The sequence below is a fragment of the Salmo salar genome, chromosome ssa07 (genome assembly GCF_905237065.1).
Source record: "Salmo salar chromosome ssa07, Ssal_v3.1, whole genome shotgun sequence".
Taxonomy (NCBI): Eukaryota; Metazoa; Chordata; class Actinopteri; order Salmoniformes; family Salmonidae; genus Salmo; species Salmo salar.
The window spans coordinates 58,775,365-58,792,027 of NC_059448.1; the positions used below are offsets into that span (position 1 = coordinate 58,775,365).

The following is a 16,663-nucleotide window of genomic DNA, read 5'->3' on the forward strand; positions in this document are numbered from 1 at the left end:
ATAGTCACTGTTACTAGTCTCCCCCAGTACCCTGAACTATAGTCACTGTTACTAGTCTCCCCCAGTACCCTGAACTATAGTCACTGTTACTAGTCTCCCCCAGTACCCTGAACTATAGTCACTGTTACTAGTCTCCCCCAGTACCCTGAACTATAGTCACTGTTACTAGTCTCCCCCAGTACCCTGAACTATAGTCACTGTTACTAGTCTCCCCCAGTACCCTGAACTATAGTCACTGTTACTAGTCTCCCCCAGTACCCTGAACTATAGTCACTGTTACTAGTCTCCCCCAGTACCCTGAACTATAGTCACTGTTACTAGTCTCCCCCAGTACCCTGAACTATAGTCACTGTTACTAGTCTCCCCCAGTACCCTGAACTATAGTCACTGTTACTAGCCTCCCCCAGTACCCTGAACTGTAGTCACTGTTACTAGTCTCCCCCCAGTACCCTGAACTATAGTCACTGTTACTAGTCTCCCCCAGTACCCTGAACTATAGTCACTGTTACTAGTCTCCCCCAGTACCCTGAACTGTAGTCACTGTTACTAGTCTCCCCCCAGTACCCTGAACTATAGTCACTGTTACTAGTCTCCCCCCAGTACCCTGAACTATAGTCACTGTTACTAGTCTCCCCCAGTACCCTGAACTATAGTCACTGTTACTAGTCTCCCCCAGTACCCTGAACTATAGTCACTGTTACTAGTCTCCCCCAGTACCCTGAACTGTAGTCACTGTTACTAGTCTCCCCCAGTACCCTGAACTATAGTCACTGTTACTAGTCTCCCCCAGTACCCTGAACTATAGTCACTGTTACTAGTCTCCCCCAGTACCCTGAACTGTAGTCACTGTTACTAGTCTCCCCCAGTACCCTGAACTATAGTCACTGTTACTAGTCTCCCCCAGTACCCTGAACTATAGTCACTGTTACTAGTCTCCCCCAGTACCCTGAACTATAGTCACTGTTACTAGTCTCCCCCAGTACCCTGAACTATAGTCACTGTTACTAGTCTCCCCCAGTACCCTGAACTATAGTCACTGTTACTAGTCTCCCCCCAGTACCCTGAACTATCGTCACTGTTACTAGTCTCCCCCCAGTACCCTGAACTATAGTCACTGTTACTAGTCTCCCCCAGTACCCTGAACTATAGTCACTGTTACTAGTCTCCCCCAGTACCCTGCACTATAGTCATTTCTCTGCACTTACGATAACATCAGCAGAACTGTGCAACAATCAATCAACTTGAATTCGACAGGGCCATTTGGGCTGCCGACCAGGCCACAGTAATCTGACCTGCCTTATTCCCTCTGTTTTTCTTCATTTCTAATTTAACCCTCTCTCTCTACCTCTCCCCCACCCTCTCTCTCTCTCTCTCTACCTCTCCCCCACCCTCTCTCTCTCTCCCTCTCTCTCTCTCTACCTCTCCCCCACCCTCTCTCTCTCTCTCTCTCTCTCTCTCTCTCTCTCTCTCTCTCTCTCTCTCTCTCTCTCTCTCTCTCTCTCTCTCTCTCTCTCCCTCTCTCTCTCTCTCTCTCTCTCTCTCTCTACCTCTCCCCCACCCTCTCTCACTCTCTCTCTCTCTCTCTACCTCTCCCCCCACCCTCTCTCACTCTCTCTCTCTCTCTCTACCTCTCCCCCACCCTCTCTCTCTCTCTCTCTCTCTACCTCTCCCCCACCCTCTCTCTCTCTCTCTCTCTCTACCTCTCCCCACCCTCTCTCTCTCTCTCTCTCTCTCTCTCTCTCTCTCTACCTCTCCCCCCACCTCTCTCTCTCTCTCTCTCTCTCTACCTCTCCCCCACCCTCTCTCTCTCTCTCTCTCTCTCTCTACCTCTCCCCCACCCTCTCTCTCTCTCTCTCTCTCTCTCTACCTCTCCCCCACCCTCTCTCTCTCTCTCTACCTCTCCCCCACCCTCTCTCTCTCTCTATCTCTCTACCTCTCCCCCCTCTCTCTCTCTCTACCTCTCCCCCACCCTCTCTCTCTCTCTCTCTCTCTCTCTCTCTCTCTACCTCTCCCCCACCCTCTCTCTACCTCTCTCTCTACCTCTCTACCTCTCCCCCACCCTCTCTCTCTCTCTCTCTCTCTCTCTCTACCTCTCCCCCCACCCTCTCTCTCTCTCTCTCTCTCTCTCTCTCTACCTCTCCCCCACCCTCTCTCTCTCTCTCTCTCTCTCTACCTCTCCCCCACCCTCTCTCTCTCTCTCTCTCTCTCTCTACCTCTCCCCCACCCTCTCTCTACCTCTCTCTCTACCTCTCTCTCTCTCTCTCTCTCTCTCTCTCTCTCTACCTCTCCCCCACCCCTCTCTCTCTCTCTCTCTCTCTCTCTCTCTCTCTCTCTCTCTCTCTCTCTCTCTCTCTCTCTCTCTACCTCTCCCCCACCCTCTCTCTCTCTCTCTCTCTCTCTCTCTCTCTCCCTCCCTCTCTCTACCTTTCTCTCTTTCCCTCTCCCCCCTCTCTCTCTCTCCTTCTGTCATCCATGACATCATTTATTAGTGTGTGATGTTGCCGCCACTGTCTCCCTGTGTGTGTGTGTGTGTGTGTGTGTGTGTGTGTGTGTGTGTGTGTGTGTGTGTGTGTGTGTGTGTGTGTGTGTGTGTGTGTGTGTGTGTGTGTGTGTGTGTGTCATAGAGACTCTGTTATTAATCAGTCACCAGCACTACTAATGAGAGATCCCTCAGCACCTCCACACCGCTCAATCAGTCCTCTATGCAGGTGTTGATGCTATTCTCTTTCACAGTAATCCCCCCCTGAGCTGATGCTATTATCTTTCACAGTAACACCCCCTGAGCTGATGCTATTATCTTTCACAGTAACCCCCCCTGAGCTGATGCTTATCTCTTTCACAGTTACCCCCCCCCCCGAGCTGATGCTATTGTCTTTCACAGTAACCCCCCCTGAGTTGATGCTATTATCCTTCACAGTTACCCCCCTGAACCCCCCCTGAACTGATGGAATTATCTTTCACAGTAACCCCCCCGAGCTGATGCTATTCTCTTTCACAGTAACCCCCCGAGCTGATGCTATGCTCTTTCACAGTAACCCCCCCTGAGCTGATGCTGTTATCTTTCACAGTAACCCCCCTGAGCTGATGCTATTATATTTCACAGTAACCCCCCGAGCTGATGCTATTATCTTTCACAGTAACCCCCCTGAACTGATGCTATTATCTTTCACAGTAATCCCCCCTGAGCTGATGCTATTATCTTTCACAGTAACCCCCTGAGCTGATGCTATTATCTTTCACAGTAACCCCCCCCCCTGAGCTGATGCTATTATCTTTCACAGTAACCCCCCTGAGCTGATGCTATTATCTTTCACAGTAACCCCCCCTGAGCTGATGCTATTATCTTTCACAGTAACCCCCCCTGAGCTGATGCTATTATCTTTCACAGTAACCCCCTGTGTGTAGTTTGTAGGGCCCTGTCAGTGTGTAGAGTCAGTGTGTAATGAGTCAGTGTATAGAGTCAGTATATATAGAGTCAGTGTGTGGTGAGTCAGTATGTGTAGTGTCGGTATGTGTAGTGTCGGTGTGTGTAGTGTCGGTGTGTGTAGTGTCGGTGTGTGTAGTGTCGGTGTGTGTAGAGTCGGTGTGTGTAGAGTCGGTGTGTGTAGTGTCGGTGTGTGTAGAGTCGGTGTGTGTGGAGTCGGTGTGTGTGGAGTCGGTGTGTGTAGAGTCGGTGTGTGTAGAGTCGGGTGTGTGTAGAGTCGGTGTGTGTAGAGTCGGTGTGTGTAGAGTCGGTGTGTGTAGAGTCGGTGTGTGTAGAGTCGGTGTGTGTAGAGTCAGCCTGTGTAGAGTCAGCCTGTGTAGAGTCAGCGTGTGTAGAGTCGGCGTGTGTAGAGTCGGCGTGTGTAGAGTCGGCGTGTGTAGAGTCGGCGTGTGTAGAGTCGGTGTGTATAGAGTCAGTATTTATAGAGTCAGTGTGTGTAGAGTCAGTGTGTGTAGAGTCAGTGTGTATAGAGTCAGTGTGTATAGAGTCAGTGTGTATAGAGTCAGTGTGAATAGAGTCAGTATTTATAGTCAGTATTTATAGAGTCAGTGTGTATAGAGTCAGTGTGAATAGAGTCAGTATTTATAGAGTCAGTGTGTATAGAGTCAGTATTTATAGAGTCAGTGTGTATAGAGTCAGTGTGTATAGAGTCAGTATTTATAGAGTCTGTATGTATAGAGTCTGTATGTATAGAGTCTGTATGTATAGAGTCAGTGTGTATAGAGTCAGTGTGTGTAGAGTCAGTGTGTGTAGAGTCAGTATTTATAGAGTGAGTGTGTGGTGAGTCAGTGTGTATAGAGTCAGTGTGTATAGAGTCAGTGTGTGTAGAGTCAGTATTTATAGAGTGAGTGTGTGGTGAGTGAGTGTGTGGTGAGTCAGTGTGTATAGAGTCAGTGTGTATAGAGTCAGTGTGTGCGTGTGTAAATAAAAATACAATACAAGGTTCAACTCAGATATTTAGTTTGCCATTTTGTTAGCCATTTAGTTAGCCATTTAGTTGGCTATTTCATTGGCTATTTCATTAGCCATTTAGTTAGCCATTTAGTTAGCCATTTAGTTAGCTATTTAGTTAGCTATTTAGTTAGCCATTTCGTAGGCTATTTAGTTAGCCATTTCGTAGGCCATTTCGTTAGCTATTTGGTTTGGGGATAGAGCTGTTCAGGAGCCTGTTGGTGTCAGACTTGATGCACTGGTACCACTTGCCGTGCGGAAGCAGAGAGAACAGTCTATGGCTTGGGAGGCTGGAGTCTTTAACGGCGGTGATATTGCCATACCAAGTCAAGATGCTCTCAATGGTACAGCTGTAGAACTTTTTGACGGTTTGAGGGCCCATGCCAAATCTTTTCAACCTCCTGAGGGGGAAGAAAAGGCGCTGTCGGGCTTTCTTCACGATGATTTGGACAGTAAGGAACTTGAACCTCTGGACCTGCTCCAGTGCAGCCCTGTCAATGACGTGCTCGCCCCCATCCACATTGGGGGCTACTTTCTGTAGTCCACGACACTGTGGACTACTTCCTGTAGTTCACCACACTGGGGACTACTTCCTGTAGTCTACCACACTGGGGACTACTTCCTGTAGTTCACCACACTGGGGACTACTTCCTGCAGTCCACCACACTGGGGACTACTTCCTGTAGTCCACCACACTGGGGACTAATTCCTGTAGTCCACCACACTGGGGACTACTTCCTGTAGTCCACGGCACTGTGGACTACTTCCTGTCGTTCACCACACTGGGGTCTACTTCCTGTAGTTCACCACACTGGGGACTACTTCCTGTAGTCCACCACACTGGGGACTACTTCCTGTAGTCCACCACAATGGGGACTACTTCCTGTAGTCCACGACACTGTGGACTACTTCCTGTAGTTCACCACACTGTGGACTACTTCCTGTAGTCCATGACACTGTGGACTACTTCCTGTAGTCCACGATCAGCTCCTTGGTCTTACTGACGTTGAGGGAAAGGTTGTTGTTCCGGCACCACACTGTCAGGTCACAGGTCATCTCATCGTCACCAGTGATCAGGTCTACCACTGTTGTGACGTCAGCAAACTTGATGATGGTGTTGGAGTCATGTGCAGCCACGCAGTCGAGGGTGAACGGGGAGTACAGGACTAAGCACATACCCCTGTGTTGAGGATCAGCGTGGCGGATGTGTTGTTACCTAACCTTACCACCTGGGGGCAGCACCACCAGGAAGTCCAGGATCCAGGATCCAGAGGGAGGTGTTTAGTCCCAGGGTCCCTAAACTAAGTGACGAGCTTAAAGGGGACAATGGTGTTGAACGCTGAGCTGTAGTCTATGAGTTGTAGTCACCTAGCTGTAGTCTATTCTCTTTCACAGTAACGACCTGAGCTGTAGTCTATGAGTTGTAGTCACCTAGCTGTTGATGGTATTATCTTTCACAGTAACGACCTGAGCTGTAGTCTATGAGTTGTAGTCATCTAGCTGTAGCCTATTATCTTTCACAGTAACGACCTGAGCTGTAGTCTATGAGTTGTAGTCACCTAGCTGTTGATGGTATTATCTTTCACAGTAACGACCTGAGCTGTAGTCCATGAGTTGTAGTCACCTAGCTGTTGACGGTATTATCTTTCACAGTAACGACCTGAGCTGTAGTCTATGAGTTGTAGTCACCTAGCTGTAGTCTATTCTCTTTCACAGTAACGACCTGAGCTGTAGTCTATGAGTTGTAGTCACCTAGCTGTTGACGGTATTATCTTTCACAGTAACGACCTGAGCTATAGTCTATGAGTTGTAGTCACCTAGCTGTAGTCTATTCTCTTTCACAGTAACGACCTGAGCTGTAGTCTATGAGTTGTAGTCACCTAGCTGTAGTCTATTCTCTTTCACAGTAACGACCTGAGCTGTAGTCTATGAGTTGTAGTCACCTAGCTGTTGATGGTATTATCTTTCACAGTAACGACCTGAGCTGTAGTCTATGAGTTGTAGTCACCTAGCTGTAGTCTATTATCTTTCACAGTAACGACCTGAGCTGTAGTCTATGAGTTGTAGTCACCTAGCTGTAGTCTATTATCTTTCACAGTAACGACCTGAGCTGTAGTCTATGAGTTGTAGTCACCTAGCTGTTGATGGTATTATCTTTCACAGTAATGACCTGAGCTGTAGTCCATGAGTTGTAGTCACCTAGCTGTTGATGGTATCCTCTTTCACAGTAACGACCTGAGCTGTAGTCTATGAGTTGTAGTCACCTAGCTGTTGATGGTATCCTCTTTCACAGTAACGACCTGAGCTGTAGTCTATGAGTTGTAGTCACCTAGCTGTAGTCTATTATCTTTCACAGTAACGACCTGAGCTGTAGTCTATGAGTTGTAGTCACCTAGCTGTTGATGGTATTATCTTTCACAGTAACGACCTGAGCTGTAGTCTATGAGTTGTAGTCACCTAGCTGTAGTCTATTCTCTTTCACAGTAACGACCTGAGCTGTAGTCTATGAGTTGTAGTCACCTAGCTGTAGTCTATTCTCTTTCACAGTAACGACCTGAGCTGTAGTCTATGAGTTGTAGTCACCTAGCTGTTGATGGTATTATCTTTCACAGTAACGACCTGAGCTGTATTCTATGAGTTGTAGTCACCTAGCTGTAGTCTATTCTCTTTCACAGTAACGACCTGAGCTGTAGTCTATGAGTTGTAGTCACCTAGCTGTAGTCTATTCTCTTTCACAGTAACGACCTGAGCTGTAGTCTATGAGTTGTAGTCACCTAGCTGTAGTCTATTCTCTTTCACAGTAACGACCTGAGCTGTAGTCTATGAGTTGTAGTCACCTAGCTGTTGATGGTATTATCTTTCACAGTAACGACCTGAGCTGTGGGTCAATATTGTATCAAAAACCTTTAGTCCTCTAACTGTTGATAAACAATCAGTCTGGAAGTTAAGATGACATCATCTATTCAAGTTTGATGTAACTAGTGAGTATGTATAGTATGTATAAAAACCTTTATTTAACAAGGCAAGTCAGTTAAGAACAAATTCTTATTTTCAATGACGGCCTAGGAACAGTTGGTTAACTGCCTTGTTCAGAGGCAGAACGACAGATTTTTACCTTGTCAGCTCAGGGGATTCAATCTAGCAACCTTTCAGTTACCTGCCACACCGGATTGATTAACAATCCTACGGACCAGTTCACCTGATCACCAGGATTTAGGACCCCAATACAAACTATCTTATGAACGTTATATCTTTATAAAAATGTAAAAGCATCCTTTGTAATTTTTCTTAAAGAAGAAGTGTTTGGTGAATCCCGGGGGGTCTTGACTTGAATGATACACAGTATCTGTGTTGTTCTCTTACCTCCCATGAGGAACAGTAATCCTGCCACGTACTGCATCAGTCCTCTATCCCAGCAGCATCCTAGAACACCTATCACCCAGCCAAACAGAATGATGGCTATGGCCATACCCATGAAGCCTGCTGTCATCCTCCGCAGGTCTGGAGAGACGGGAGAGATACAGGGGAGGGTTAGCATGGTTACAACAATACACACTCTAGTCCACGTTCAGACACACACTGTAGTCCATGTTCAGACACACACTGTAGTCCACGTTCTGACACACACTGTAGTCCACGTTCAGACACACACTGTAGTCCATGTTCAGACACACACTGTAGTCCACGTTCAGACACACACTGTAGTCCATGTTCTGACACACACACTGTAGTCCATGTTCTGACACACACACTCTAGTCCACGTTCAGACACACACAGAAGGGTTAGGCAACGTTCAGACAGAAATAGCTACTGGAACTGTCTTAACCTCTGACCCTGTCAGGACGCCTGTCATTCAGCTACTGGAACTGTCTTAACCTCTGACCCTGTCAGGACACCTGTCATTCAGCTACTGGAACTGTCTTAACCTCTGACCCTGTCAGGAAGCCTGTCATTCAGCTACTGGAACTGTCTTAACCTCTGACCCTGTCAGGACGCCTGTGATTCAGCTACTGGAACTGTCTTAACCTCTGACCCTGTCAGGACGCCTGTCATTCAGCTACTGGAACTGTCTTAACCTCTGACCCTTTCAGGAAGCCTGTCATTCAGCTACTGGAACTGTCTTAACCTCTGACCCTGTCAGGAAGCCTGTGATTCAGCTACTGGAACTGTCTTAACCTCTGACCCTGTCAGGACGCCTGTCATTCAGCTACTGGAACTGTCTTAACCTCTGACCCTGTCAGGACGCCTGTGATTCAGCTATTGGAACTGTCCCAACGTAACAGTCGTAACCCCTGACTCTGTGAACAGACTACTGATGACACAGCAGAGATAGAAGATCAACTGTAGCGTCTCTACAGAAGACAAATATAGGAATCTGTAATGTTGCTCAGATCAGTCTCCTGACATTTTGACCTCACTTCCTTATACCGTATGACCTCAGTTTGTCTATACTATTTCTGGAAAACACCTTCAGCATCCACCGAGCTCCCGCTGCTGTGTGTGATGCCGTGTGCATGTTTTTACGGGCTGAGGAAGAATGATGTGGGAAGAGGCACGTAGAACCTTGCCTGGCAAGCACCAACGCCCTCTAGGTAATCTGTCCCACAGTCCCACAGGGCTCATAAATACTCTACCTTTCAACACTCCCATGTCTGCCCTACCTGCCCCAGAGCAGAACAAATGGAGAGAGAGAGAGAGAGAGAGAAGGGGGGGCAGGGAGAGAGACAGAGAGATGGAGAGAGACAGATAGAGATAGAGGTGGGGAGGGAGAGAGACAGAGAGAGAGACAGAGGGAGAGAGAGACAGAGGGAGAGAGACAGAGAGGGGCAGGGAGAGAGAGAGACTGTGAGGTGGCAGAGAGGGGGCAGAAAGAGAGAGGGCAGAGAGAGAGAGCGGGGCAGGGCGAGAGACATACTGTGAGGGGGCAGAGAGGGAGAGAGAGACAGAGAGGGGGCAGGGAGAGGGAGAGAGAGAGAGGGTCAGGGAGAGAGAGACTGTGAGGTGGCAGAGAGGGGGCAGAGAGAGAGAGGGCAGAGAGAGAGGGGCAGAGGGAGAGAGAGAGGGGGCAGAGAGAGAGAGGGCAGAGATTATTGACATTGTATCATCTATTGAAAGTGATTGTACCCTCTATTATCCTACCCTCTATTAAACTACCCTCTATTAACTCCTACTTCCCCAAATTCAAATGAAAAGTTCTACATTCACAGAACAATCAAACAAAGAGAAACTTAGTATTGTTTTGGGGGAAGGTTTGATGTTGTAGTGTTGGCAGCACAGTAGATCCCAGTTTACCACAAGTTACAGTATGATATATATTTTTTTATTTAACCTTTATTTAACTAGGCAAGTCAGTTATGAACAAATTCTTATTTACAATGACGGCCAACCCCGGCCAAACCCGGATGACCCTGGGCCAATTGCGCGCAGCCCTATGGGACTCCCAATCACAGCCGGATGTGATACACCCTGGAATCGAACCAGGGACTGTAGTGATGCCTTAGATCGCTACGCCACTCAGGAGCCTCCAGTAAGGGAGGAAACCACATGTACTATTCTCTCCATGTGTTATCCGTAACAGACTATATAACCAGTCATTTTCCTTGTCGTTTGTTGAATTAGTCTGAACATTGACTATTATTACATTTCTGTACGGGATATTATTTATTTGTTTTTGTTATTATATATATTTTTAATTAGTATAATATCTACTATTGTTGTCAATGAATATGTTTATGCCACCTTACCAGCCCTACTCAAAGGAGACCACTTTACCAGCCCTACTCAAAGGAGATCACTTTACCAGCCCTACTCAAAGGAGATCACTTTACCAGCCCTACTCAAAGGAGACCACTTTACCAGGCCTCATCAAAGGAGACCACTTTACCAGGCCTCCTCAAAGGAGACCACCTTACCAGCCCTACTCAAAGGAGACCACCTTACCAGCCCTACTCAAAGGAGACCACTTTACCAGGCCTCATCAAAGGAGACCACTTTACCAGCCCTACTCAAAGGAGACCACTTTACCAGGCCTAATCAAAGGAGACCACTTTACCAGCCCTACTCAAAGGAGACCACTTTACCAGCCCTACTCAAAGGAGACCACTTTACCAGCCCTACTCAAAGGAGACCACCTTACCAGCCCTACTCGAAGAGCCAGATGGAGAGAGGAAGTAATACCATAAAGACCAGTAAGAAAATTGACTTAATAGTGATGAAAATTCGCAGCTTCTGCTCAGCTGTTCATTGGACAGATTAAAGTGTGTGTGTGTGTGTGTGTGTGTCAGCTGTGTCCCCTGTTAAAGGAAAGACTCATTTTGAATGTTATATTGTTTTTTTTTTGTGCATTTCTGAGTGATGTTCTATCTATTCCCTGAGTCATTTCATGATCTAATGTGTATCTGAAATATTTCCGTTCACGTAGCATTGTGATAAATCCACTCTCACTACACTGGAAGTTTATAGAAATACGACTTTTAGATCGCGGAAATGTCTTTCATACATGTCAGATTTCAATACTGGCTGATGTCATAACACGGGAAGTTGTCTTCTCTCAAATGAACCATTGATCATATTTGTATGATATTTCAACCTCGAGAAATGTGTCATTTAACTGGAGAGTTCACCACATATTTAAGAATTTGTTCTTAACTGATTTGCCTTGTTAAATAAAAAAAATTGCATCTAGTTATTCATCACAGTTCTGGAAGCAGTCATAGACACATACAAGGGGGGAGAGATAGATTGAGGAGGAGGAGGAGGAGGGGGGGAGATGGAGGAGGAGGGGAGATGGAGGAAGGGAGGAGGGGGAGATGGAGGAGGGGGAGATAGATAGAGGAGGAGGGGGAGATAGATAGAGGAGGAGGGGGAGATAGATAGAGGAGGAGGGGGAGATAGATAGAGGGGGGGAGAGATAGAGGAGGGGGGAGATAGGAGGGGGAGAGAGAGAGGAGGAGGGGGGAGATAGATAGAGGAGGGGGGAGAGAGATAGAGGAAGAGAGAGAGAGGAGAGAGATAGAGGAAGAGAGATAGAGGAGGGGGAGAGAGATAGAGGAGGGGGAGAGAGATAGAGGAGGGGGGAGAGAGATAGAGGAGGGGGGGAGAGAGATAGAGGAGGGGGGAGAGAGATAGAGGAGGGGGAGAGAGATAGAGGAGGGGGGGGAGATAGATTGAGAGGGGGAGATAGATTGAGGAGGAGGAGGGGGAGATAGATGGAGGAGGAGGAGGGGGAGATAGATGGAGGAGGAGGAGGGGGAGATAGAGGAGGGAGGAGATGGAGGGGGAGATAGAGGAGGGGGAGATAGATAGAGGAGGAGGTGGAGATAGATAGAGGAGGAGGGGGAGATAGATAGAGGGGAGAGATAGAGGAGGGGGGGATAGGAGGGGGAGAGAGAGAGGAGGAGGGGGGGAGATAGATAGAGGAAGATAGATAGAGGAGGGGGGAGAGAGATAGAGGAGGGGGAGAGAGATAGAGGAGGGGGAGAGAGAGAGAGGAGGGGAGATGGAGGAGGAGGGGGAGATAGATAGAGGAGGAGGGGGAGATAGATAGAGGAGGAGGGGGGAGATAGATAGAGGGGAGAGATAGAGGAGGGGGGGATAGGAGGGGGAGAGAGAGAGGAGGAGGGGGAGATAGATAGAGGAAGATAGATAGAGGAGGGGGAGAGAGATAGAGGAAGAGAGATAGAGGAGGGGGAGAGAGAGAGGAGGGGGGAGAGAGATAGAGGGGGGGAGATAGATAGAGGGGGGAGATAGATGGAGGAGGAGGAGGGGGAGATGGAGGAGGAGGAGGGGGAGATAGATAGAGGAGGAGGGGGAGATAGATAGAGGGGAGAGATAGAGGAGGGGGAGATAGATAGAGGAAGATAGATAGAGGAGGGGGAGAGAGATAGAGGAGGGGGAGAGAGATAGAGGAGGGGGGGAGAGAGATAGAGGAGGGGGAGAGAGATAGAGGAGGGGGGAGAGATAGAGGAGGGGAGAGAGATAGAGGGGGGGAGATAGATAGAGGGGAGAGATAGATAGAGGAGGAGGGGGGAGATAGATTGAGGAGGAGGAGGGGGAGATAGATTGAGGAGGAGGAGGGGGAGATAGAGGAGGGAGGAGATGGAGGGGGAGATAGAGGAGGGAGGAGATGGAGGGGGAGATAGATAGAGGAGGAGGGAGGAGATAGATAGAGGGGAGAGATAGATAGGGGAGAGATAGAGGAGGAGGGGAGAGATAGAGGAGGGGAGAGATAGATAGAGGAGGAGGGGGAGATAGATAGAGGAGGGGGAGAGAGATAGAGGAGGGGGGAGAGAGATAGAGGAGGGGGGGAGAGATAGAGGAGGGGGAGAGATAGATAGAGGGAGGAGGGGGAGATAGATAGAGGGGAGAGATAGATAGAGGAGGGAGAGATAGATAGAGGAGGAGGGGGAGATAGATTGAGGAGGAGGAGGGGGAGAGAGATTGAGGAGGAGGGGGGGAGATAGAGGAGGGAGGAGATGGAGGGGGAGATAGAGGAGGGAGGAGATGGAGGGGGAGATAGATAGAGGAGGGAGAGATAGAGAGAGAGATAGAGGGGGGGAGAGATAGAGGGGGGAGATAGATAGAGGAGGAGGGGGAGATAGATAGAGGAGGAGGGGAGAGATAGATAGAGGAGGAGGGGGAGATAGATAGAGGAGGAGGGGGGAGATAGATAGAGGTGGGGGGGAGATAGAGGAGGGGGAGATAGATAGAGGAGGAGGGGAGAGATAGAGGAGGAGGGGAGAGAGATAGAGGAGGAGGGGGAGAGAGATAGAGGAGGAGGGGGAGAGAGATAGAGGAGGAGGGGGAGAGAGATAGAGGAGGAGGGGAGAGATAGAGGAGGAGGGGGAGAGATAGAGGAGGGGGGAGAGAGATAGAGGGAGGGGGAGAGAGATAGAGGGAGGAGAGAGATAGAGGAGGGGGGAGATAGATAGAGGAGGAGGGGAGAGATAGATAGAGGAGGAGGGGAGAAGATAGAGAGGAGGGGGAGATAGATAGAGGAGGAGGGGGAGATAGATAGAGGTGGGGGAGATAGAGGAGGGGGAGATAGATAGAGGAGGAGGGGAGAGATAGAGAAGGGGGAGAGAGATAGAGAGGGGGAGATAGATAGAGGAGGAGGGAGAGAGATAGATAGAGGGAGATAAATAGAGGAGGAGGGGAGATAGATAGAGGAGGAGGGAGAGAGATAGAGAAGGGGGAGAGAGAGAGATAGAGAAGGGGGAGAGAGAGATAGAGAGAGGGAGAGAGAGAGATAGAGAAGGGGGAGATAGAGAGATAGAGGAGGAGGGGAGATAGATAGAGGAGGAGGGGAGATAGATAGAGGAGGAGGGGAGATAGAGGAGGAGGGAGAAAGATAGAGGAGGGGGAGAGAGATAGAGGGGAGAGATAGATAGAGGAGGAGGGGGAGATAGAGAAGGGGGAGATAGATAGATGAGGGGAGAGATAGAGGAGGGAGATAGATAGAGGAGGAGGAGGGAGATAGATAGAGGAGGAGGAGGGAGATAGATAGAGGAGGAGGAGGGAGATAGATGGAGGAGGAGGGAGATAGATAGATAGAGGAGGAGGAGGGAGATAGATAGATAGAGGAGGAGGAGGGAGATAGATAGATAGAGGAGGAGGAGGGAGATAGATAGATAGAGGAGGAGGAGGGAGATAGATAGATAGAGGAGGAGGAGGGAGATAGATAGATAGAGGAGGGAGATAGATAGATAGAGAGGGAGATAGATAGATAGATAGATAGATAGATAGATAGATAGATAGATAGATAGATAGAGGAGGAGGGAGATAGATAGATAGAGGGGGAGGGAGGTAGATAGAGGAGGAGGGAGATAGATAGAGGAGGAGGAGGGAGATAGAGGAGGGGAGAGATAGAGGAGGAGGAGGAGGGAGATAGGAGAAGGGGGAGATAGATAGAGGTGTGTATGTAAATGATGCAGGTGCAGATATCATTCTCTCATCAGGAGAGACATTATCCATGTACACAATTATTCACCTTCTGGTGCTTCCTGCTTCCCCCAGATACACCAGACCTGCTTCTGACACAGAGGAGTGTTGCTGCTAATCGCAGACATGTATTACAGTGTGTGTGTGTGTGTGTGTGTGTGTGTGTGTGTGTGCGCCATAGCCAGAGATCAGCTAACTGCCACTGCCGGCCCCTTTTAATCTATAACAGAGGAGGTACAGGTTACTACCCTCCTCCAGCCCAGTAACCAACCTCCTTTAATCTATAACAGAGGAGGTAGTAACAGAGGAGGTACAGGTTACTACCCTCCTCCTTTAATCTATAACAGAGGAGGTACAGGTTACTACCCTCCCGGGCCAGGCCACCAAAGCCAGAGATCTGTCACGATGTCGTGATGTCACCATGCCACGGTGCCAGCGTTGCGTGCTAAGCGCTCGTGGCGGGGGATGGCAGATGGGACGAGGGAGATTGTTTATTGGGGGGGTAGAGAGAGGAGGGGTTTTTTGTCAGGGGAGGGGAAGAAGAGATTAGTTTTTTTGTGCAGATTGAGAATCGCTGACTGAGGATACGTCCCAAATGGCACCCTATTCCCTATGTACGATCCTATAGTGCTCTGGTCACAAGTAGTGCACTATGTAGGGAATAGGGTATAAGGTGCCATTTGGAATGCGATCACATACTGACTCTGCTGCCCTCAGAATCTCTCCTCGTCTTGTCAAGGAGCAGGGGGCCGGTTGGCTGCTGCTACCGTGGCGATGGGCCCGTCGGGGGGGTAATAGAGCTTCATTTCATTATGGGATGTCAACTGCCACCAGGGGAAAAAAACCATGGAGAGGAGAAATCTAATTACTACTGATAGCAGGAGGGATGGACAGTGGTGGTCGCTGGGATAGAGGCAGTGAGAAAGGGCTGGGATGGAGTCTCTCCTCTCCTCTCCTCTCCTCTCCTCTCCTCTCCTCTCCTCTCCTCTCCTCTCCTCTCCTCTCCTCTCCTCTCCTCTCCTCTCCTCTCCTCCCCTCCCCTCCCCTCTCCTCTCCTCTCCTCTCCTCTCCTCTCCTCTCCTCTCCTCTCCTCTCCCTCTCCTCTCCTCTCCTCTCCTCTCCTCTCCTCTCCTCTCCTCTCCTCTCCTCTCCTCTCCTCTCCTCTCCTCTCCTCTCCTCTCCTCTCCTCTACATCAGAAGACGGTGACATATGCCCCATTCATTTAGAGACAGCTTTGAACATATGCCCTGTGGTTGGTGGCTGTAGTGTCTGTGTAGTGTGGTTTTCTCCTGCTGCCGGACAGTAATCCCCAGGGTATAGTGGACATATGGGTGATTTACAGGCTGGCAGTAGGCTGGCCGCCCCGCTGTCCCTCTAGGATCAGCCATGCAGGACCCACAGGGAGTAGGGCATTGGGACAGAGAGAGAGGACTGAAAGGACAGAGTAATAGGACAGAGGGAAGACTGACAGTTTCCTAGTCAGTGGACAGTAGAGGGCACATCTGTCCCTGGGGGACAGGGGACAAAGGGTCAACAGAGGGAGGACTGACCGTTTCCTAGTCAGTGGACAGTAGAGGGCACATCTGTCCCTGGGGGACAGGGTCAAAGGGTCAACAGAGGGAGGACTGACATTCTAGTCAGAGACAGTAGAGGCACATCTGTCCCTGGGGGACAGGGGACAAAGGGTCAACAGAGGGAGGATGACAGTTTCTAGTCAGTGGAAAAGAGGTCACACCTGTCCCTGGGGACAGGCAAAGGGTCAACAGCCTGTACAAAGGAAGAAGAATAGTCGAAAACATTAAACTTAATAAAACAACTGGAGAATCAGTTTCCTGTTTCTGTTTTCCGATGACGTAGAGGGTCCGTGAGGTCACCAGAGGGGCAATGTTGGAGCACCAAGCTGTCAATCAACTCTCCCGGGGCCAATCACCTCGTCCGTGAGGTCACCAGAGAAGCCGGAGGGCTGGACCCCAAGCTGTCAAATCAGACAGACACAGAAGGTGACACCACGGCAGGACAGACGCCCACATAGGACTGTTACTATGACTACTCACGCCCATCAGCTGCCTCCGTCAGCGGCTTCATAGTGTCAGAGGATCGGTTACGTGACAGTGTCCCGTGACCTTCGCTATGACAAGAGTCGGGACGTCACCGGAGAGCAGTTATCCTCTGAACGTACTAAAGGTTATGGAGGAAGTGCTGCTAACATCATGTACATCTGTTTCCACACAGAAATACAGAGATGATCATCAGCATGGCCATCATCAGAGTAGTTAAATAAAGATGA

At 49.2% G+C, this 16,663-nt stretch overlaps 1 protein-coding gene across 1 annotated transcript in view; it reads right to left on the reverse strand.

Moving 5' to 3' along the window:
* LOC123743794 (transmembrane protein 178B) overlaps positions 1–16,663 on the reverse strand; it is a 206,981-nt gene that overhangs the window by 13,101 nt on the left and 177,217 nt on the right. Inside the window, exon 4 of the mRNA XM_045722371.1 lies at positions 7,799–7,936. Within this exon, the coding sequence (XP_045578327.1) occupies positions 7,799–7,936 (138 nt within the window). The remainder of the gene's footprint in view (positions 1–7,798; positions 7,937–16,663) is intronic.